This window comes from Crotalus tigris, unplaced genomic scaffold, assembly GCF_016545835.1.
Source record: "Crotalus tigris isolate CLP2741 ecotype Arizona unplaced genomic scaffold, ASM1654583v1 scf7180000020588.15403103151:6194809, whole genome shotgun sequence".
Classification (NCBI taxonomy): Eukaryota; Metazoa; Chordata; class Lepidosauria; order Squamata; family Viperidae; genus Crotalus; species Crotalus tigris.
Window position 1 is genome coordinate 515235 of NW_024098092.1, and position 23119 is coordinate 538353.

Consider the following 23119-nt stretch of genomic DNA (forward strand, 5'->3'; position numbering starts at 1 on the left):
CGCAGCACCTTCTCCCTTGCTCAAGCTGGCAGGTGCCAGGCCTGCAACTGGCATCTCCTGAACTGCCTGGCTGACTTGCCCGCAGCCAGCTGGGTGTGTGCAGTGCCTCTTCCTTCTTGCGGCTCCGTGACCCAGCAGGCCCAACCGGTACAACAGGTGAAACCTTGGCAGGTGTCGTCCCAAAGGTGCTTCTTTCACGAGGCACCTGGACGTTCTTGTTTTTCTTTGAAGACGTTTCTCACCCAAGAAGCTTCCTCGGCTCTGACAGGATGGTGGGGAATGAAAGGACTTCTATTCCTTGCAGACATCCAGTCCTTTGCGTTCTTTTAAAGCAGGGGTCTTCAAACTTGGCAACTTTGTGACTTGTGGACTTCAACTCCCAGAATTCCTCAGCCAGCATGGAGGAACTAGGGCCCCTTCATGACTTGTGGACCAACTCCCAGAATTCCCCAGCCAGCGTGCCTGGCTGAGGAATTCTGGGAGCTGAAGTCCACAAGTCATAAAAGGGCCAAGTTTGAAGACCTCTGTTTGAGAGACTTGTTGAGGCCACTTGGAGATTTGTCTGTGTCACCCTGAGGAAAGCCATTCCCCACCATCCGGTCAGAGTTGAAGAAGCTTCTTGGATGAGAAGCTAACCAAGGAGAGAAGCAACCTAGAACTAAGGAGAAATTTCCTGACAGAACAATTAACCAGTGGAACAACCTGCCTCCAGAAGCTGTGAATGCGCCAACACTGAAAGCTTTTAAGAAGAGACTGGACAGCCATTTGTCCGAAATAGTGTAGGGTTTCCTGGCTGAGCAGGGGGTTGGACTAGATGACCTCCAAGGTCCCTTCTGACTTTACTATTATTATTATAAAAAATGAGAAAGTCCAGTTGCCTCCTGAAAAAAAAAAAAAGCACCTTTGGGACAACCACGACTTGGATGACGGAGAATCCACACAGACCAGGGGTAGGCCACCTTGGCTCTTTTATGACTCGTGGACTTCAACTCCCAGAATTCCTCAGCCAGCGTTTCTGAGGAGAAATGGAGAGGTTTCCAAGCTGAGCCATGCTGGCTCAGGAATTCTGGGAGTTGAAGTTCATGAGTCATAACGCGGCCTAGGCCAGAGATAAGTAACCTTGGCTCTTTTATGACTCGTGGACTTCAACTCCCAGAATTCCTGAGCCAGCATGGGGGAACTATGGCTCTCTCATGACTCGTGGACTTCAACTCCCAGAATTCCTCAGCCAACATGGGGAACTATGACCCCCCTCATGACTCATGGACTTCAACTCCCAGAATTCCTGAGCCAGCACGGCTCAGCTTGGAAACCTCTCCCTCAGCGTGGCTGGCTCAGGAATTCTGGGAGTTGAAGTCCACGAGTCATGAGGGGAGCTACCCCTGCCAGAGACACTCGGCAGGTGTCAAACGCCCGGCTGAGACCCGAGGACCGGGGCGCCTCCCTCGCAGGGCTGTCGTCGGAGCGTGAGCGTGGAAGCCAGGAGGAGGGGGCCGGACTACAACTCCCGGCTCGACTCGCTCTGGCAGCGGCTGGTGGCAGCCGCGGTGGCGGGCGACTACATCTCCCGGCGTGCCTCGCGCGGTCACGAGGGGGGCGGCGGCGGCAGAGGAGGAGGAGGAGGACGCGGGGCTGAGGGCCGGCTCGCTCGCTCGCCCGCCGCCCTCCCTGCCGAGGCGGACCGCCGCTGCGGCAGCGCCACCACGGAGGCCCCACGGCGGAGGCGACGGCGGCGGAGGCGGCCCGGGAGCCCCGAGGAGGACGGGCCGGGAGCGCGGGCCGCCGCCATGGAGCCCCCCGCGCAGCTGAAGGACCGCATCTTGGAGAACATCTCGCTCTCCGTCAAGAAGGTCGGCGGAGGACCCCCCCGCCCCTCCCTCGGGCCTCGGGTGGGGGGGTGGGGGGTGGGCTCTGGGAAAACCGGCCTGACAAGGTGGGCCTTTGCGGAGGACAGGAGGAGGAGGAGGAGCCCGTGGTCCCCCCCTCCTCCTCCCCCCCCCCCGTGGGCGCGACTTTTAAATGGAAACCCGGCCTGTCCTTTCAGGAGAAGCAGCCAAATCAGGGGGGAGGGGGGTTGTTTCTCTTCCTCCCGCCTTTTTTTTTTTTTTTTTTACCAATAAGGGGTGAGGGTCTCTCCCTTTGAGAGAGCTTAAATTAAAGATTTCACTTTAATGGGTGCCCATGAGCCTACGCTTAAATTGACAATGAAGTTATTCCGTCCTAGAATATGTTCAACACACACCTTCCTTCTCCTCTCCCTCCTCCTCTTCCTCATTCTCCTCTTTCTCTTCCTCCTCTTCCCCTTCTTCCTCTTTTTCCTTCTGCTCCTCCTCCTCCTCCTCCTCTTCATCATCATTCTCCTCCTCTTCGTCGTTCTCCTCTTCCTTCTCTTTGTCCTTCTCTTCCTCCTCCTCATTCTCCTTCTCTTCTCCTCCTCCTTCTCTTCCTCCTCCTCTTCTTCCTCCTCCTCGTTCCCCTTCTCTTCCTTCTCTTCTTCCTCCTCCGCCTCTTCCTCTTTCTCCTCCTCATTCTCTTCCTCCTCCACATCATCATCAATCTCCTCCTCGTCCTTCTCCTCGTTTTCCTTTTCCTTCTCCTCTTCGTCCTCTTCCTCCTCTTCATTCTCCTTCTCTCCTCCTTCTCTTCCTCCTCCTCCTCTTCCTCCTTCCCCTTCCCCTTCTCTTCCTTCTCCTCCTCCTCCTCTTTTTTCCCCACAACAACACCCCTGTGAGGTGGGTAAGCGAGAGGGAGAGGCCCAAAATCACCCAGTGGCTTTCCTGGCTAAGGCAGGACTCGAACTCGCAGCTCCCCCGCTTTCTAGCCTGGTGCCTTAACCACTTGGCGCCTTAATTGTTCTAGCACAGTGGTTCTCAACCTTTTTAATGCCGTGACCCCCAACCGGTCGTAAGTCGAGGACTACTCAACTGGTACAGCACTGTTTGCAGAATGGGACTTTTGGCGGGCTCAGCAGGGCAGAGACAGCCTGGACAATTCCTACTGGCTTTGGAAAGCCAATATAATTAGACTCTATTCAAGAGAGTCTATTCTATTGGCTTTCAAAAACCAATAGAATAAAAGGGAGGAGCACAGCTAAGGAAAAAGGGGGAAAAATGGCGGACTGTGTTGTTTGGCGACCCCCTGTGAAATGGTCGTTCGACCCCAAATGGGGTCCCGACCCACAGGTTGAGAACCACTGGTCTAACAGCTCTTCTTCCATCTGGATCCTCCTTTGTGACTGTGCTAATTTTGTCAACCTCCAACGTTTTCTGCCCTCTGTCTCTCTCCCTCCCTTGGCCTTTGGGGCTTCTGCCCGGCTGGCTGTGGCGGGCCTGGCTTGCCTAAGCCCAGCCGTAACAGACTCCCCTTCTCTTTGGCGGATGCGCCGTTAGGTTTCCCTCCGAGGTTTTCCCTCTCCCACTCATAAAAGGAAGGAGTCCATATATGCAGCTCTGTGCAGGGAAAACCCAGAAGATGGGTAACGTCATTTTGATGCAGGGCAGGCAAAAGGTCTAAATTTAAAAACCCGTCAAAGTATTGCTTGCTAGGCTGGTTTGGCTTCTCTTACATTGACATTCCTTGCTTGAAACGGTTGCACAGTTAAGATCCCAGGACTGGCCCTGCAAGGGAAGTGTTTTGAGTGCTATGTGGTGCATTGTGCATAAAGACTAATCGAACCCTTAGGAAGGGTTGCGCTTTGCTGTGTCGCCTCTGGGATCACAGGTAACGACTTGCTACCCCCAAATCTCCAAAAACTGGGTGTGTTGTATTCGTCCCGATGCAGCTTCAGCCCTGAGCGGTGCAACTGCTGAAGGATGGTGTCGAAGCAGGCTAACCGTGCTTGTTTATTCGTAAATGCAGCTAATCACGTTTCCCCCAAGTGAACCGGAAACCTTGACAAGAGTTTTTGACCGGCTGTGTATAAGTGGCTGTTGCTGCTAATTTATGCTTGTTGATTTGGTGTATTTAGAGCTTAACGTCCTCTTAGTGATTCACGATGCAGGTTTTGAAATGATCGCATGAATTTGGCCCTTTGGAGAAGGCTGGAAGAAGGAATCCACTGGCAGATAAAACTGCAAACCCTGACAAGTAAAACCTCAGAACAGAGCATAACATATTAGACCAGTGTTTCTCAACCTTGACCATTTTAAGGCATGTGGATTTCAACTCCCAGAATTCCACAGCCAGCAATGCTGGCTGTGGAATTCTGGGAGTTGAAATCCACATGCCTTAAAATGGTCAAGGTTGAGAAACACTGTATTAGACAGATTGCCTTTGTTTATCCTCATCCGAGGCCAGCAGTGGCCAGTAGCGGCTAAGGAAACTAGCAGCAAAATCTGTAGATGCTGAAACCCCCAAAGCTGAATTTGCCACTTTTCTGCCAGTACACCTTTTCCATGCACTGCCCAACCTTCTGTCTGTGGTATAAAACCACATTTCTCCAGAGGCCTAATTGCTGCAGGCTGTATCAACAAGATCACCAGGAGATGAGAGGCTCTGGGTATTCAGCGGCATAAGGGCCAATTAAGTCTCTCCCCCCCACACACAAGCATATTTCTAAAGATGCTTGTCCCAAAGACGATTAGGGGACTGGAGGCTAAAACATATAAGGAACGGTTGCTGGAATTGGGTATGTCTAGTTTAGCAAAGAGAAGGACGAGGGGGGACAGGATAGCAGGGTTCCAACATCTCAGGGGATGCCCCAAAGAAGAGGGCGTCAAGCTATTCTCCAAAGCACCTGAGGGCAGGACAAGAAGCAATAGATGGAAACTAATCAAGGAGAGAAGCAACCTGGAACTAACGAGAAACTTCCTGACAGTTAGAACAATTAACCAGTGGAACAACCTGCCTCCAGAAGTAGTGAATGCTCCAACACTGGAAGTTTTCAAGAAGAGACTGGACAGCCATTTGTCCAAAGTGGTATAGGGTTTCCTGCCTGAGCAGGGGGTTGGACTAGATGACCTCTAAGGTCCCTTCCAACTTTTATTATTATTATTAGTAGTAGTAGTGGTAGTAGTAGTAGTAGTAGTAGTAGAGGCAACTGTCCTAGGAAGCCAGCTACATAAAATAGTAGTAGATGAATTGGGGCAGTTGCCTCTTTCGTTTTGCCCATCCAAGAGATTTTATGTAGCCTAGAGCAGCTGGTTGAACTCTGGCTTCATCTGCTAAGCCAGCGATGCCGAACCTTTTAGAGACCGAATGCCCAAACTGCAACCCAAAACCCACTTATGCATTGTTGAGTGCCAGGTGGGTGTGGCCCATTGGCTTGGGTGTGGCCAATTGGGTGAGTGTGGCCCATTGGGTGGGCATGGCTGCGGTGGTAATGGCAGACTGGGTGGGACTAAAAAGTTCAATCAGTTCTTTGCAAGATCTTTCTCCCCCCCCCCCGCGAGAAGTTGAAATTGATTGATTGAACCTTTTTTTTTTTTTTGCCCACGGCAGCGGAGGCCTAAAGCGAAAAGGTTTTATAAAACCCAGCTGAAGGCCTAGGACCGGGGCGACGGCACGCGTGCTTACAGAGAGGGCTCCGAGTGCCGCCTCTGGCACCTGTGCCATAAGGTTCACCATCACTGAGCTAAGCCAGCTTTCCTGATAGTCTTAAGAACTGGGGGGGACAGAATCCAGTCTGTCAATCAAGGTGAATCAGTATCGTTCAGCAGAAGGGAGATGCCTGGTAAGACACTTTTACTGCTAGTTGTGGGATCAGTCTGCCGTGCGGCCTTATCCTTGGGCCTGTTCTGCTGATGCTAAGATGGATCTGAATCTGCAGCACACTCTCTTTCTGGTAGGTTTTGGCCATTTTGGATGATGTGGCTGTATGGAACAGGAACTCCAAGAGGTCCTGCCTGCTAAAGGTTTTCTCAGAGGTCCCACTTGTGAGGCCTCCGCATAGATCTGATTTATTTATTTATGAGACTTATATACCGCTTTAAGTGCGAGCACTCTCTAAGCCAGGGGTTCTAACCTTGGCAACTTTAAGGCTTGTGGACTTCAACTCCCAGAATTCCTCAGCCAGCTTTGCTGGCTGAGGAATTCTGGGAGTTGAAGTCCACAAGCCTTAAAGTTGCCAAGGTTGAGAACCCCTGCTCTAAGTGGTGTACACCAGTAAGCAATGTATATATATATATTTACATTGCCCCCAACAATCTGGATCCTCATTTTACCTACCCCGGAAGGATGGAAGGCTGAATCCATCTAATCCCTGTTTTATCTCCGCCACAGAAACAGTGGCCGAGGGACGCTCCTGACGTTTCCCCAGCGAGCAGGCCGTTTGCTGCCTGCGTCAGTTCCGCAGCAACTGGATTGCTTCCAGTTGTCAGGACTAGCGCAGGGGCCCCAACCTCCGGTCCGTGGACCGGTCCAGGGCCGCGCGGCATGCTATCAACCGGTCCGCACAAACAAGCAAAGCCCCATCCTTGTGAGGCAGGCAGCACATAAAACCACGCACTCTTCGGTCCGTGGAAAAACCTTTCTCCGTGGAACCGGTCCCTGGTACCCCAAAAGATTGGGGGACCTCTGGCTTATTGCAGCCCCTCCTCCCTCCCAGCTGAGCCTCCTAGGCAAAGAGTCTGGACCTTTCGCCATTTCGTTTGTTAAGGGTATGTGTGTGATGGCTTCCAGGCTGTTGTCTCCTGTGGTGCTTCTTATCTTGCCCTGACGGTCTGCAGCCCAGAGATGCTCTCGACAGGCAGGAGTAGAGCCTTCCCCCCCCCCCAGCATCTGTGGGTGGCTGAGTCCTTTGTGCTGGTGCCATTTGAGGTGTACCTTGTGGAGAGCTGGCTGCTCTTCTGCCCCAGGCACCCCGTATTTCTCTCCGGAGATGAAGCATCACCAGACTTGGCTGCCACTCCCTCTCGGGCCTAGCCAAGACACGTAAAGGTGTGGCTGGGAATCCTGGCCTGGGAAGCTGTTCTCCTTGTTCCCCGAGCAAGGTGGAGTCCAGCTGGAAGGAATAGCATCTGAACAGGGGGTCCTTATGGGCATCCTCAGGGGAGGGGTAGAGAGAGAGAGAGAGAGAGAGAGAGAGAGAGAGAGAGAGAGAGAGAGAGAGAGACTACAGGTGCTGGCACGAAAGCACAGGTAGTCCTCGACTTACATCCACAACCGAACCCAGAATTTTTGCCGATAAATGAAACATTCAGGGAGTATGCCCCATTTTACGACTTTTCTTGCTGCAGTCGTTAAGTGAACAGCTGCAGTGGTTAAATTAGTCAAACTGCGGCTGGGCGAACCGTGTGACCCCCGGGGACACTGCAGCCGTCGTAAATGTGAGTCAGCGCCTGAATTTTAGGCCACCACAGGGCCGTAAGGAGGCTACAACTGTCATAAGGGTGAGAACCGGTTGTACGTTGCTTTTTCGGTGCCGTCGTAACTCTGATCGCTAAACGTTGTAACTTGGGGATAGCCCGTAGCGTCCCCTGGGCCTCGGCTCGGCTCGGCTTTGGCCAAAGCAGGCCAGACCTCTACAAGGGGCTTTGAAGAATTTGCCAAGTGAGTTGCAAAGATGCAGATTGGGCCTCGCCACCCGGACCGGAGGCAGGCAGACCTCTCTTAAATAACCCTAGGCCAGGGGTAGGCAACCTTGGCTCTTTTATGACTGGTGGACTTCAACTCCCAGAATTCCTGAGCCAGCCATGCTGAGGGGAGAGGGAGAGGTTTCCAAGTTCAGCCATGCTGGCTGAGGAATTCTGGGAGTTGAAGTCCATGAGTCATAAAAGAGCCGAGGTTGCCTATCCCCCCCCCAGCTCTTTTATGACTCATGGACTTCAACTCCCAGAATTCCTGAACCAGCATGGGGGAACTATGGCCCCCTCACGACTCATGGACTTCAACTCCCAGAATTCCTGAGCCAGCAGGGGGAACTATGCCCTCCTCACGACTCGTGGACTTCAACTCCCAGAATTCCTTAGCCAGCCTGGCTCAGCTTGGAAACCTCTCCCTTTCCCCTCAGCATGGCTGGCTCGGGAATTCTGGGAGTTGAAGTCCACGAGTCATAAAAGAGCCAAGGTTGCCTACCCCTGTCCTAAGTCCTCCTGTTCTAAGCGGTGAGCCTCTTAGACCAGGGGTAGGCAGCCTTGGCTCTTTTATAACTCGTGGACTTCAACTCCCAGAATCCCTCAGCCAGCCATGCTGAAGGGAAAGGGAGAGGTTTCCAAGCTGAGCCAGGCTGGCTCACGAATTCTGGGAGTTGAAGTCCACGAGTCACGAGGGGGTCAAAGTTTCCCTCATGCTGGCTCAGGAATTCTGGGAGTTGAAGTCCACCAGTCATCAAAGAGCCCAGGTTGCCTACCCCTGGCCTAGGCAGAGTGGGAAAACGGACTTTTTCAGCTTTTCCCTCCTGAAACTCCGAAAGGGGCTGCCGCATATGGTACCGCCTGGATGACAGCCAGCAGCTTGGCTTGTGGCTCCCTCACCAGATGTGCTCGTGTCTCCAGCTGCAGAGCTACTTCGCTGCCTGCGAGGACGAGACGCCCGCCATCCGAAACCACGACACGGTCCTGCAGCGCCTCTGTGAACACCTGGATCACGCCCTGCTTTACGGGTAAGGGGCCTCCACATGGCCGTGGCTTTTGCCTGGAGGGAGCCACAAGCAGGGGACCGGCCTGCACCCCGGGGGCTCAGGTTTGGGCCCTTGCTCCCTTCCTTGAAGCAAGCAGATGACTCCTTGCTACTGCGCTGCCCTCATGGGTGCCCGGAAGAGGGTCTGATCCTCAGCCCACTGCAGTAGGGTCTCCTGGGTCTGGGTGGCCTAGTGGAGCCCACACATGAACAGGGGTGTGATGGCAAGCGTGCCCTTCCTCCACTCCTTCCCTCCAGGCTGCAGAGGCAGAACCTTCATGAGCTGGACGAGGCCTGGATCAGGGGTAGGCAACCTTGGCTCTTTTATGACTCGTGGACTTCATCTCCCAGCATTCCTGAGCCAGTCACTCTGAGGGGAAGGGAGAGGTTTCCAAGCTGAGCCAGGCCGGCTCAGGAATTCTGGGAGTTGAAGTCCATGAGTCATAAAACGGCCTAGGCCAGAGGTAGGCAACCTTGGCTCTTTTATGACTCGTGGACTTCATCTCCCAGCATTCCTGAGCCAGTCACTCTGAGGGAAAGGGAGAGGTTTCCAAGCTGAGCCATGCTAGCTCAGGAATTCTGGGAGTTGAAGTCCACGAGTCATAAAAGAGCCAAGGTTGCCTCTCCCTGGCCTGGATGTATTGCGCCGGGGAACCTGCAAAGGGCGGGTGTGCTGAAGAAAACAGCTCTGTGACTTTCCTTCTCCTTGGCAGGCTGCAGGACCTCCCTTCGGGCTACTGGGTCCTGGTGGTCCACTTTACCCGCCGAGAGGCCATCGAACAGATCGAACTGCTGGAGCACGTGACCACCAACCTGGGGCGCAGTAAGTCTCAGCATTGCTTTGGCCAGCCCTGTGCAGCCCACGTCACCGAATGCCCGGTGGGCGCTGGGACCCCAGGGGCCTTTGCCCGCCCCTGAGGATGTGCAGGTACTTGTTAGTGAGATGTCATGGTTCCGACAGATGTTACACTTCAAAGAACGAGGCATTGTTTATACCTTAAAGAATCTTTATTCAAGTAACATGGCATCGGCACATACATGGTGGAAGCCAAATTCTGAATTCTGGCCTCTAAACACATAATACCAAAGCACAATTCCCTCCTCTAATTAACAGTCATAAATCACATTCTCTGCATTAGTTTGAAATGCTGACCTTCCCTCCAGTTCTCCCACCCGGCCATTCCTTATCATCTCTTGTTTCAAACAGCCTTGAAAAACACTCTTACTACAAGGTTGTTCTGTCTAACTAATTCCCATACACATTCTTCCTTCTCTCCCCCCCCCCCCCCGCATCCTCTAATTCAGCGGTTCTCAACCTATGGATCGCGACCCCATTTGGGGTCCATTGACCATTTCACGGGGGTCGCCAAACAACACAGTCCGCCATTTTTTTCCTCATTTTCCGGCGGGTGCCTTACCTCCCTTGGGCTGGGCCAGCTGATGGCCCAGCCAGTGGTCATGCTGCTCCGTCTCTGCTGTTTGCCAGCTACGCCTCGGGGTGGCACCACACATGCACGGTGCTCCCGGGAAGGGAAAGTCCTCGACTTACGACCGGTTGGGTAGTCCTCAACTTACGACTGGCTTAGTCCTCGACTTACGACCGGCTGGGGGTCGCAGCATTAAAAAGGTTGAGAACCACTGCTCTAATTCTAATTCTAAAAGTAGCACACACGTTAAGGGGGAAATGGCTGCATTTTCATCTCTTGCCAAAGCAAGAACATGCAATGTTAGCAGCGTTGACAGGAGGCTTCTGAGCTTCCACTTAGAAGGCTGGGAACTAGATTGCTCCCTGCTTTGGGCTGAGAGCCGGACGAGCCCCCAGAGGAGCCGGACCAGCCCCCGAGGGGTTTGGGGGCACCTCCTGCCACCCGCCACCTGCAGCCTGGGCTTTGGACGTCAAGAGATGGAGCTTCCACCCGGACTGCCCTTGAGAAGGTCCCGGCCAGGATGACTCGGGGTGGGTGGGTCCTTGCCCCCCTGACCGCCAGTCTTTCTCTCTTGCAGGCCGAGCATGGCTGTACCTGGCCCTGAACGAGAACTCTCTGGAGAGCTACCTCCGCCTCTTCCAGGAGAACCTCCCGCTGCTGCATAAGCATTACGTCAAGTAAGTCTGCTGGGCTGCCGGGGCCGGCACTGTGGGAAGAGGAGGGGAAGGACCTCCCTCCCCCAAACAGACCGAGGGGCCTTTGCAGCTTTTCCCCCAAGCCTGCTGTTCCCAGAGGGGTCACTGGCCGGACTTAAAGCTCGAAGACAGGCAGGGCCCCTTTTCACAACTGCCCTTTCCGGTTGCCTCTTCCCAAACTACACGGTGGGGATTGTGGGAGCTTCCTGACGCTGCCAGGAGCTTAAAGGCGGCAGTTAGTTCCCAGGGCTGTCTTGGTGCAACAGTCAGGACTTAAGGGCTTAGCGTGGCAGGAGAGCTCCTGCCTCCAGGGTGTGAGTGGGCGGACGGGCCTCTTCCCAGCCAGCGGGGCCTCCGGTTAGGAGCGGCCCTTTCTTGGTTACTGCCTTCGCTCGCGTGGATCCTGAGCTGTGGCTTTGCCATCTCGCAGAAACGCCCTGGTCTGCAGCCACGACCACCTGACCCTCTTCCTCACCCTGGTGGCAGGCCTGGAGTTTATCCGATTTGACCTGGACCTGGTGAGCCGACTCGGCCTGCTTGGAGCAGCTAGCGTCCCACTTCTTCCTCGCCCTGGGCTGGGCCACCCCACACCTGCCTTCTGGCTTTCCCCGTGACCTATAAAGATGGCCGCTTTCCCAAGCCGAAAGGATTCTTCTCAACCGATGGGCCAAATCCCTGGGGAAAAAAAAAAAGAAGAAGGCTGGCAAAGGGAATTTTTTTTGGGGGGGGGGCAGGCAGCAGTTCTACCTAACACTCCCCTGCTTTTCCCAGGACGCTCCTTACCTGGACTTGGCCCCCTACATGCCGGATTACTACAAGCCCCAGTTCCTGCTGGACTTTGAGGACCGCCTGCCCAGCTCCGTCCACGGATCAGACAGTCTCTCTCTCAACTCCTTCAACTCGGTGACCTCCACCAACCTGGAGTGGGATGACAGCGCCATCGCCCCCTCCAGCGAGGGTAAGGGGCGAGGGTGGGCAGCGGCCTGGCAACGTCCTGGCTCCACGGAGCACTGCCTGGGACTGAAGGCTGCGGCCACGCCTGTCCAGGCCGCCGTCCCGCCCGTGGGCAAGGTTAAAGGAACGGAGGGTCAGGACGGGGCTGGGGGCAGTTCTTTGGGCAGAAGAGCATCAGGTCAAGCTGCAGACTCCCTCTCTAGCGTCTCCAAAGCCCCTCCAGGCCATCTGGGGGTGCTGAGGAACCCTTGGTCATCTGCAGACCGGGCCAGTATTTTGAGATGTTCCTGCGCTGCCCCATTGCAGAGCTGGCCTCCCTTGATCCAGAACAATCAGCATGCTTGGAATCTCGGCCCAAATCGGTCCTTTCCTTCCTCTGCCCGCCCCCCAGCCCTAGCTGCTCTGCCCTCAGCGGGATCCCTGCCAGCGGAAAGCAAGCACAGCCAGGAAGAGAAAGGCTCCCACCACCGCAGGCTGGCACCTTCCCAATAATGACCCCTTTTTTAAAAACTTCAGGAGAACGCGATCCTTGAGCAGGATCCGCAACTGAGCCCAGCCCTGCCGCCGGAGCGGAGATTGGGTTCCCCGCCCTGCCCTTGTCCTGCTCCATTCCCCCCCCTTCCCTCCCTCCCTCCCCACCCCCGTTGATCATGATCTCCGAGAAGGGGATTCTGGGTCTCTGCCCTGCCCCCTCCCCTCCCTCCAGACTCCTTCATTGCTAACCCTCCTTTTTATCCCTCGTTTTATAGATTATGATTTTGGAGAAGTCTTTCCTGCCGCACCGTCCATGCCTAGCACCGCATGGGAAGGTGGGACCAGCTCACCTGGTTTTCCAGTTCCTCTTCCCCCCCTCCCCTGCTCCTCTCCCTCTACCCCAGCGCTGCCTGCATGCTGGGCCACAGGTCTCTTTAATACCAGGGGGGGGGCCCAACTGCCAGGCCACCCGGGTTCTTCGGCGGCAGGGCCTTGCCAGCTTAATTGGCGCCCTCAGCCCAGGGCATCTGCTGCCTGGTCCACCTGCCTCAGCGGTTCTGCAGGCCCTTCCTGGACGCCTAACCCCCTCCTCTAAGTTTTGTGGCTTCCATCTCCCGGCATGAACCATCGGTCTTTCTGGTTTGCGCATTAACAAGCTGTTGAGAAAAGTGCTTCTTGTGTCGGTGCCAGCCGGTCTCTTCCTAACCTCTTTCTCTCTCCTGTCAGTGCATGGGGCGGGGGGTCCCAGGGGAGGGGAATGGACCCAAGCCAGCTGATTTCGTAACCACGGATGCTTCTCCCAACAGCCTCTCTTTCCAAGCAGGGGTCCCGCTCACGATGGTGGTGGCGGCGGCTGCAGCCCTTTCTCTGTCCTCGCCTCCCTCAGCTTTGGCCCTGCTGCGCCCCTTAAGACGGTTGGGTGGGTGGGTGGGCTCTGGGCCCCTAACTCAGCTGCTGCTCATTTCACTGTTGAGCTAAGTCCGTGCTCCCAACTGCCTGCAGAGGCAACTTGGAAGAGGTGGAAAGTTAAACCGGTTAGTTTGGGCCCTCTCCTGCAATTCAAGGCTCCCTGGTGGAGAGAGAGAATTTTGTAATAAGAGTAGTTGAACAGCTAGCTGAGCCTGCCTCCTGATTCCGCCCCCCCAACTCTCTAGACCAGTGGTTCTCAACCTGTGGGTCGGGACCCCATTTGGGGGGGTCCCCAAACAACGCAGTCCGCCATTTTCCCCCCCTTTTCCTTAGCTGTGCTCCTCCCTTTTATTCTATTGGCTTTGGAAAGCCAATAGAACAGACTCTCTTCAATAGAGTCTAATTCTATTGGCTTTCAAAAGCCCATAGGAATTGTCCAGGCTGTCTCTGCCCTGCTGAGCCCACCAAAAGTCCCATTCTGCAAACGGTGCTGCACCCGTTGAGCAGTCCTCGACTTACGACCGGTTGAGTAGTCCTCGACTTACGACCAGTTGGGGGTCGCGGCATTAAAAAGGTTGAGAACCACTGCCCTAGGTGCTTCCCCACTTGTAAAACTGACAAAGATGCAGCGTCCCTTTCCCGGTCTCCCTTCGGCCGAAGGGGGCTGCTCCTGAGGCCAGCAACATCCTGCCCTTCTCCAGGGCTACATCGGGGGCTCCGTGGGGGTCCAGCGGAGAATGGGAGCCCCCGGTGGGTCTGGGCAGGGGACGTCCTTGTTGTGCGTAGTCCGTGGGGCAAAGCAACACGATGTCACCGATGTGAACTCAGGATAGAATTCCCAAGCCGGGAGCTGTTCAGTTGCAGCTCTGTGCAGGCCGCAAGGATTGTAGGAGTCGGAATTCTGCGGGCTGAAGGAGCTGCTCCTCCTTCTCCCCTGCCAGATGTGAGAATCCCTGAGTTTCTTGATCCAACGGGCCAGAGAGTTGCAGCTGGGGCACATTTTCTGAATGGCTGCTCCCGGGAGCCAGGGAGAGATGGCTGACCTTCCCCTTTCCTTCCTTCCAGAAGGAGACCTGACCGACACACTCAGCTGCCCACGTTCCGTGGCCTCCGAGCTGAACGGCAGCCGGGCTTCAGCCAAAAGCCCCACCCAGCGCTACAACCCTTTCAACGGGAAGGCAGAAGGGCCGTCCTCCGCCGAGAGCACCCCGGTGCACGCTGCCTCGCTGAGGGCCGACCTCCTGGCCGAAGGCACCGATCAATCCGAGGGCTGCACGGAGCTGGAAGTTATCAGGTTGTGCTGGGGGAGAAGCGTCCCCCAATGGCTTGGCCCCGTCTGGCTCTCGCCTCTGCCCCTGGCTCTTGTGGACCCGTCCTCTCCTCTTGTTTTCCCTGGGTCTGGGCATCAGGGAGCCCTCCTTCGTTTGGGGACACTGAAGTGGAGGGCCCAGGAGTTGCAAGAAAAAATCTGGGCTTGGTAGCCCCCCCGGGCCCTGTTCAGTTGAGACTCCGGAGTGGGGTCCGGCCTCCACCTGTCTTTGATGTTATGGTTCCGGCTAATGAAACACTTCAAAGAACTTCCAGGCATTTATTTTCCTAAAAGTCTTTTATTGCAGAGATGGATGCTAAGATCTAAGTTCCTTCCTCTGAGCAGTTAAATTATCAGCAGTTAAATTATCAGCATGTTCCCTCCCTAAATTAGCCGTCATATATCACATTATCCAATTAGTGTAAAGGTCAAAGGTTTCCTTCCTCTTTCTTTCCCGGGCTTTATCCCCACCCCCCTTCTGCTCTGTATTAACCCCATAAATACCAGACAATTCTACATATTGTCATAAGCAAGAATATACAATATTTGCAGCGTTGACACTTGAGTCCTGAGCAAGCCTGCCCAGTTGGCAGCTGGTCCCTGGTGCCCCACAGCCAGAGAACTCGCTTCCCCCCCCCTCTTTTTATATAAATAGTTTATTCATTTTCTATTTTTACAACAAACGACGTGTTGACTGGGTCCCTTAGTAATTCCGTGGCCTTCAAACTAAACCCAATATTAACACCATCCAATATCTCCTCTCTTCTTCCAGCGATAAACATTTTTCCCCATTGAGCAAATAACAGTTCTTCTTGTTGTGAATAAATGCACAGTTGCACATCAGCGTTGGTGACAGTTTCCTAATGACGCCCGTGTAAAAATGTATCTTTTCTAACCAACCCGTCTCTTCGTTGCACAGGCTGGCGAAAAAGAAGAAAACGGTCAAGAAGAAGAAAGTGAAAGCGGAGGAGGCCACCGCCCCCTCCCTCCCCGCTTTGGGTCAGGAGGTCAGGCAGCCAGGGGCTGCCCCAGAGTCCGACTTTGGGGTCAGCGCCGAGGAGGAGGCACCGCTGTCCCCCTGCCAGCTGGGCCTGCGGATCCCCAAAATGAAGGAGCCGGCCACGGAGCTGCGGGTGGGGCAGGCCCTCAGCGAGGCCCTTGGCTCGCTGGAGGGGACCGACGGGTGGAGCCGCGCCCTGGAGCCCCCCCTCCTGGACCAGTCCTTTCGGACGGACTTGCCAAGGGACGCCCCCTCGGAAGGGCCGCCCCTTGGCGGCTTTGGTCAGGGGCTGCCGGCCCCCATGGACTTCTACCGCTTTACCGTCGAGAGTCCAAACACTCCTGCAGCAAGTAGTGGCCACCATGACGCTTCAGGGGATGGTCAACCACCACATGTTCCTGGTGGCCCTGAAGCTTCTGGACAAGAGGAAGAAGGAGGAGGGGGAGGAGGAGAGGCGGAGGCTGCTGAGCCGGTCGTAGCCAGCTCGCCGGGAGAGGCGGTGGAGATGGCTAGCGCGGTGGCCCTCAGCAGGCTGAAGGAGGTTCGGGAGAGCCCTTCCCCGAGCAGCGCCGAGGACTCCGGGGTGGAGGAGGGGCAGGGCAGTCCGTCCGAGGCTGCCCACCCCTCGGAGTTCAGGTAAGGGCTGCTTTCTTCCTTGGCCAGGCCTCCTCCACCCGAGGGACGTAGCGCTCGGCCACCCCTCTTTCCTCAGGCCTCTTCCAAGACGAGTCACAGCCTGTTTCCGGCATCCAATGGAGAGCAGAAGTTGGGGCTCAGCACCATGGTGACAGCACCCCACCCTGCGTGTAGCGAGAAACTGTTAGGAGGCTTTGGGGGGGTCTTTTGACCTTCCGTCGGACAGTCCCTGCCTTCTCCTCCTGGCTGCTTCAGCACCCTTTGCCCTCCAGTCCATGTATTGAGGTGTCCTCTGAGCTTGGTGGTTTTCTTGAAGACGTTTCATGACCCAACTAGGTGACATCATCAGTGCTAGGAGGAGGAGAAGGGGGAGGGGGATTGTGGAGTCCTTGGTGCTCTCTGAGCTTGGTGATTTTCTCGCAGACATTTCATGACCCAACTAGGTGACCTCATCAGTGCTAGAAGGGGGGGGGAGAAGGAAGAAGAGGAGGACTGTGGGGTCCTTGGTGCTTTCTGAGCTTGGTGGTTTTCTTGAAGACGTTTCATGACCCAACTAGGTGACATCATCAGTGCTAGGAGGAGGAGAAGGGGGATTGTGGGGTCCTTGGTGCTTTCTGAGCTTGGTTTTCTTGAAGATGTTTCATGACCCAACTAGGTGACATCATCAGTGCTAGAAGGGAGGGGTTTGCAGAAAGGAGGAGATGAGATAGGAGGAGGAGGAAGATTATGGGGTCCTCAGTGCTCTCTGAGCTTGGTGGTTTTCTTGCAGACGTTTCATGACCCAAACTAAGTAACATCACCAGTGCTATGGCATCATCAGAAGTGGTGAATGCTCCATCACTGGAGGATTTTAAGAAGAGACTGGCCAGCCATTTGTCTGAAATGGTATAGGGTTTCCTGCCTGAGCAGGAGATTGGACTAGATGACCTCCAAGGTCCCTTCCAACTGTTATTCTATTAAGAGGGGAGCAAGCTATTCTCCAAAGCACCACAAGGCAGGACAAGAAGCAACGGATGGAAACTAACCAAGGAGAGAAGCAACCTGGAGCTAAGGAGAAACTTCCTGACAGAACAATTAACCAGTGGAACAACCTGCCTCCAGAAGCGGTGAATGCTCCAACACTGGAAGTTTCTAAAAAGAGTGAGAGGAAGCCCTTTGTCTGAAATGGTATAGGGTTTCCTGCCTGAGCAGAGGATTGGACTAGATGACCTCCAAGGTCCCTTCCACCTTGATGATGATGATGTAGATGTAGCCCATTTGGGGCCATGAAGTATCTGCCAAAAAACCACTGAGCTCAGAGAGCACCGAGGCCTCCCGGATTTCAGCCCCGAGCTAACAATGTTCTCCTTTATTAGTCCTTATATCTCACGGACATAAAGAGGCGTCCCTAGTTGGCCCCGTCTTGCTTTCTCCTTCCTGCTGATCCCTGCCGTTCCACCATTTCTTCCTTGGAGAAAGCCACCTCGTGATGGGGGCCAAGGAGGGCGGGGGGACTGGTCGGCTCTCCCTCGCTCCTGACCCTCGGCTGAGCCTTCTCCTCCTTCCTGCAGGGTGGACAACAATCACTTGCTGCTCCTGATGATCCACGTCTTTCGCGAGAACGAGGAGCAGCTCTTCCGGGTACGTCCGGTTGCCCAGAAGGGGAGCCCCCCCCCCGGCACTCCTCGGAGCAGCCCTCTCCAGATCGAAGGAGCAGCTCTTCTCACACCCCTGTCGCTGTGGGTCAGTAACGGAGGCCTCTCTCCCCAACAGATGATCCGGATGAGCACAGGGCACATGGAAGGGAACCTCCAGCTGCTTTACCTGCTGCTGACCGACTGTTACATGTACCTCATCCGCAAAGGTATCATCCCCCCTGTGGTAGGAAGGCCCTCTGGGTTGCCACCTGCCTCCGGAACCTGCCTTGCTCGGGGTGGGAACCCCCTTGGAGCGATCCCTGGCTCCCCGGGGGAGAGTCCGGCTGCGCAACTGACTTTCTACCCTGCTTTTCCCATCTCCAGGAGCTGCCGAGAAGCCCTACTTGGTGGATGAGGCTGTGTCCTACAACGAGCTGGACTACATCTCGGTGAGTGGCGGTGTCAACGCTGCAAATATTGTATATTCTTGCTTTTGACAATATGCAGAACTGTCTGGTATTTATGGGGTTAATACAGAGCAGAAGGGGGGTGGAGGTAAAGCCCGGGAAAGAAAGAGGAAGGAAACCTTTGACCTTCACACTAATTGGATAATGTGATATATGACGGCTAATTTAGGGAGGGAACATGCTGATAATTTAACTGCTGAGAGGAAGAGAGATCCTAGTATCCCTCCGTTAATGCATGTGCCCACAGTTTGTAACAATCACTGACTTTTAGGAAAATAAAATGCCTGGAAGTTCTTTGAAGTGTTTCATTAGCCGGAACCATAACAGGCGGTTTGGGGCTCTGCGGGAACACGGGGAGCACCCCTCCAGAAGGCTTCTTCTCTGGGCAAGACCAGTGGCCCTAAATTCCTAACTTGCAGGGGCTGAGCCCTCCCCTCCCAGGGGCCAAGGGCGATCCCCTCCGAATGGTCTTCTTTTTCCCGGCAGGTGGGCCTCGATCAGCAGACGGTGAGCTTGGTCTGCACCAACCGTCGGAAGCAGTTCCTGCTGGATACAGCGGACGCTACCCTGACTGAGTAAGGGCTGGGCGGGCCTCGTCTTCCCCCAGCTGCTGGGATGGCAAGGATACTGCCCAGAGAACGCCAACTAGTAGGGTTGTCCTTTGCAGGGGGGAATAATTTTCACAATTGGGTGTTCTACCCCCCCCCCCAGTTAATGTGGTCTCTTCCTCTCTCTTTTAGTCCCTGTGCTCAATCCAGGCCCCCTGCTTCGGTGTTTGGGCACAGGGGTCCTAATGCCCCTCTTCCTCTCCAGGTTCTTCTTGACCTCCCTGAAGTCCGCGATGATCAAAGGCTGCCGTGAGCCGCCGTACCCCAGTATCCTGACGGACGCCACCATGGAGAAACTGGCGCTGGCCAAATTTGTGGCTCAGGAGTCCAAGCGGGAGGTGTGCCTTTCTGCTGTCTTTCTTCCCTTCAACCTCAGGCAGCCTTTCCTCTGTGGGAGGCACCCGCGCCCTGTCTCCATTAGGGGGAGGGCCAAAGGCCAAGCCGGGGGGGGGCTTTTTGGGGGGCTGAGAGCCTGGCTAAGTGGCTGCCTGCCTTTGGTAGATCTCAGAGGTGATCGTCCACTTCTACGGCCTTGTTCACTGGGAAGACCCCATGGACGAGACCCCCGGCCCAGCTTCCTCTCACTACGCACCGGCGGAAAACTCCATCCTCAAGGAAGGTGTGCTGAATTACAAGGCAGGGACCAATTACTTAGGCAAAGAAGTCTGGAAGCCCTGCTTTGTGGTGCTCAGGTGAGGAGGCTGGCTAGATTTTGGTCCCTTTTTTAAAAATTATTATTATTATTATTATTGAAGATGTTCTTAACAAAGTGAAAACCGTCAGAGAAAATAAAGAAAATAAACCGAAATGCTAAACAGCGAAGAAGTAATAGCAAAAATATGCTACCTTAATCCCATCTGAGCCTCATTCCACCTGTCTGGTCCCTCCCCACAGGGTAGCTTGGTCACCTGTTGAAAAGATTGCAGAATTTCGTCCTTAAAAAGTTTACAGAAAGAGACCCGTAAATCTGCCGATCCAGGCACTTTCCTGATTTTGACCCATTTTATAGCTTTACCAGCATAGTCATAGAGAGCTATTCATTAAGCGTTTCTGTTTTTCTGTGATCTTTGGTAAATTTTGCTTCTGTTAAGCCTTCATCGGCCTTTTTGCCAGGATGATTGTTAAATAATTTAGACCAACATTGCTGAAATGCGTTTTGCCTCTTTATCCGATGTTATGCTATTTCCATCAGGTGGTTTTGATACTTTTAAAGTCAGCTAATTTTAACCTTCATTTCTCTTTACCGTCGTCAAAGACAACTCTTCTTTTAAGAGTTTAATATGTAATGAAATAATTTTCTCTTTGCAGAATTTCTTTAATCTTTCTTTTTTTGTTTTTATCTGATCTTTAATCCCCTATGTCTTTTTTTCGAGTTTGCTGTTACGCTACATGGAACGTCTCCGTGTAAGAGTTATAGTTGTAACTCAAACCGTTCTTATATCTGTATTTTTGTCATGTAAAATTTTAGTTGTTGTTAGTTGCAAAGTCGTGTCCGACCCATTGCGACCCCATGGACCACATTCCTCCAGGCCTTCCTGTCCTCTACCATTTTCTGGAGTCCATTTAAGCTCATGCCTACTGCTTCAGGGACTCCATCCAGCCACCTCATTCTCTGTCGTCCCATTCTTCTCTTGCCCTCCATCTTTCCCAGCATCAGGCTCTTCTCCAGGGAGTCCTTCCTTCTCATTAGGTGGCCAAAGTATTTGAGTTTCCACTTCAGGATCTGGCCTTCTAAAGAGCAGTCAGGGTTGATCTCCTCTAGGACTGACCGGTTGGATCGCCTTGCAGTCCAGGGGACTCGCAGGAGTCTTCTTCAGCACCAGAGTTCAAAGGCCTCAGCTAAGGAAAAGGGGGAAAAAATGGTGGACTGCGTTGTTTGGCGACCCCCATGAAATGGTCGTTCGACCCCAAATGGGGTCCCGACCCACAGGCTGAGAACCACTGCTCTGCGGGATCCCCTTTTCTGTCAGTTGCTCTAACAAGCCTCTTCCTATGCCCTGATTGCAGCTTTTCTAGTGTCATCAACTTTTACATGTATTACTTTGGGCTGGACTCTTGGTGACAGCATAAGAGAGCCTGTCCAGCCCTCTCGAGGACCGGGGGGGGGGGGCATTTAATTTGCATATTCTAATTTGCATATGCTAATTCAAAGCTCCCCTGCTGTGGACTTTCCCACCAGCTGCTTCTGTCTTCCCTCTGCAGCAATGACATCTTGTATCAATATCCAGACCGGACAGACGTCACCCCGCTGCTGTCTGTGAATATGGGGTGAGTCCCAGATGGGGCAGGCTCCCAGGGTGCGCGCACACACACACACAAACACACACACATCGGTTCTGGCCCCTCACTCTTATTTGCCACAAACTCTTGACCATTGCAGGGGGGAGCAGTGTGGCGGGTGCCGAAGGTCGAGCGCCACGGACCGGCCTCACTCCTTCCAGGTCATTTTGACGGACCGCCCTTCCTTGGAGCTGAGTGCAGAGAACGAAGAGGAGATGGCCGACTGGATGCTGTACTTATGCCAAGCGGTCTCCCAAGGGGTAAGGCCACCCTTGGGATTGGGACCACGGGGGACGGCGGGGGTCCCCGCTGCTCCTGTGCTTCCTGGTGACTGGAAGGGAGGGTCAGGAGCAGAGCCCTCTCACCCTTAGGAGCGCTAAAGGTGGTTTGCCTGTGCTTCCCACCCAGGTCATCCCCCAGGGCATGGCCCCTGCCCCCTGCGTCCCCTGCTGCCTGGTGGTGACGGAGCAGAAAGTGTTCACCTGCCATGAGGACTGCCAGACCAGCTTCTTCCGCTCACTGGCCACCGCTGAGCTGGCGGAGGTGGCTTCCGTCTCCACGGAGGCCGGCCGGGAATATTGTCTCCTGGTGAGTCTACAGGAGGAAGAGGAGCAGCAGGAGGAGGAAGCATGTGGTTTGGGCTCTCAGGACAAAGGGGCTGCCTTGGGACTGGGTCTCATCTGTTAAGCGAGGCTCTCGGCCCTGCTGCGTCAGGAGGCCCAGGGCCCCACCCAGCCTTCCTCTCTCGCCCTTAGGAGTTTGCCCAGGAGCAGAAGCAGTACCTGCCCCCGTGGGTCCTCTATTTCAGCTGCCCCGCAGAACTGGACCGGTTCCTGCTGGTGCTGGATGCCGTGTGGAAGAGCACCTACCAGGTTGGCCCATCTGGCGGCGGGTGGCCCGGCTCTGCAGACCTAGGGCCCTCCAGACGGCGCCTCCCCCGTCCTCCCCCTTCCCCTCATGGCTCTTTTTGCCCCGCCGTGTCGCAGGTGGACCTTCCGCACAAGCGCGTCGAGGACGGCTCCATTCGGAAGAAATGCGAGGATGCGCTGAGCTTGATCCACAGCACGTGGCAGCGCAGCGACAGCCTGTGTCGTGGCCGGGCTTCCCGGGACCCCTGGTGTTAGCCTCCCAGGAGGCGAAGGATGGCAGAAGTGCGGCGGGCGCACAAGGGGGACTTGAGGCGGGGTGGGTGGGCGGGCCTCGCTTGCTTGGACACTCCACGAGCCCCTCCCCCAATCCGGGGTCTGTTGGCTACCGCTGCTATTGACTCTGTGGCGCACCGGTTGGGCCGATGGTTAGGCCATGTCTGTGGCAAGGGTGGCGTGCCCGCGCTGCCTCTGAGTAGGGACTCCAGGTACAAGAGGGAAGGGGCAGCAGGGGCTCTGTGCCCTCCCCCCCCAGCTGGGGAAGGGTCCAGGAGAGGGTGGAAGAGCCGTGGGCAATAGTGAGGTGAGGGTGCCAGTGGGGAAGGGCTTCTGCACAAGATGGAGTCGCTAAGCTAGCCACTGTCCGTCATTTAGATGCTAGAGCCCAGCCTGGGCTCTCCCCCCCCCCCGCCCCCTGCATGTATTACTTTTGTTCAAGACCCGCAGCCAGTCTTGCAGCACTTCCTGGTCCCCGTTTGCCCTTCTCCGCTACCTGCCACGGCCCCCCCACCCATCCTCCCCCCCTCCCACTGAGCTGGGAAGAAATCGCCAGGGCTCTCTCTGCCATACCCCCCCCCCCCGCGCTTCCTAGCAGCAGAGCCTCTGGTGGGGGACTGGGCGGGAGGCTGGGAAGGCATGTGGCTCCCACCGCTCGGGTGGGGGGGTCCTTCTGCTGGGGGGGGCTTTCTGTGCACAGACAGACCCCAGCCTTTGGGTCTGGGTTTTAGTTGCAGTTTATCTCCTTTTAAACAGCCGGGCTAGTTGTAGTTGCCTACGGTTTGGTATTTTTGGGTTGTTTTTTTATTTAAAAAAAAAAAAAAGCTTTTCTTATTTTTAGAGTCTCAATTTTAACAGACGAGAGGCCTGCTAATGTACTGTATGTGTTCCCGCGGGGGGCTTTTTCCAGGAAAGGCTTCTGGGGCGCAGTGTGCCTGGATACACGTGGCCAACCCTTCTAATAAAGGCAACTTGGCGATAACACTGCGCTGCGGCCTGCCTGCTCGGCTGTCCCATGACTGGGGCCGGAGATCTCCCGCCAACTC

General features: G+C 54.9%; 1 protein-coding gene across 3 annotated transcripts; it reads left to right on the top strand.

The window, feature by feature from the left end:
* Nucleotides 1-1578: 1578 nt before the first annotated feature.
* PLEKHM2 (pleckstrin homology and RUN domain containing M2) lies at nucleotides 1579-23055 on the top strand. 3 transcript variants are annotated; one of them, XM_039367146.1, is made up of 20 exons: nucleotides 1579-1850; nucleotides 8433-8539; nucleotides 9270-9379; nucleotides 10561-10660; nucleotides 11109-11196; nucleotides 11450-11636; nucleotides 12382-12441; nucleotides 14081-14309; nucleotides 15244-15960; nucleotides 17511-17580; nucleotides 17713-17803; nucleotides 17961-18025; nucleotides 18530-18618; nucleotides 18857-18989; nucleotides 19153-19343; nucleotides 20854-20919; nucleotides 21032-21191; nucleotides 21340-21519; nucleotides 21740-21803; nucleotides 21918-23055. In XM_039367146.1, exons 1-20 carry the CDS (start codon nucleotides 1788-1790, stop codon nucleotides 22196-22198), a joined length of 3051 nt encoding a protein of 1016 aa, XP_039223080.1. In that variant the 5' UTR covers nucleotides 1579-1787; the 3' UTR covers nucleotides 22199-23055. The 3 variants fall into 3 exon arrangements, with proteins under 3 accessions (XP_039223080.1, XP_039223081.1, XP_039223082.1); XM_039367148.1 differs by having other exon boundaries at nucleotides 1581-1850; nucleotides 21687-21803; nucleotides 21918-22190; XM_039367147.1 differs by lacking the exon at nucleotides 12382-12441.
* The last annotated feature ends 64 nt before the right edge of the window (nucleotides 23056-23119 follow it).

Bases quoted from the DNA above. Each gene is read 5' to 3' on its own strand.
- PLEKHM2 (XM_039367146.1), top strand. From the start codon at position 1,788: ATGGAGCCCCCCGCGCAGCTGAAGGACCGCATCTTGGAGAACATCTCG. The intron at 10,661-11,108 runs GTAAGTCTGCTG...GCCATCTCGCAG, and splicing joins CTGCATAAGCATTACGTCAA to AAACGCCCTGGTCTGCAGCC. The intron at 14,310-15,243 runs GTTGTGCTGGGG...TTCGTTGCACAG, and splicing joins ACGGAGCTGGAAGTTATCAG to GCTGGCGAAAAAGAAGAAAA.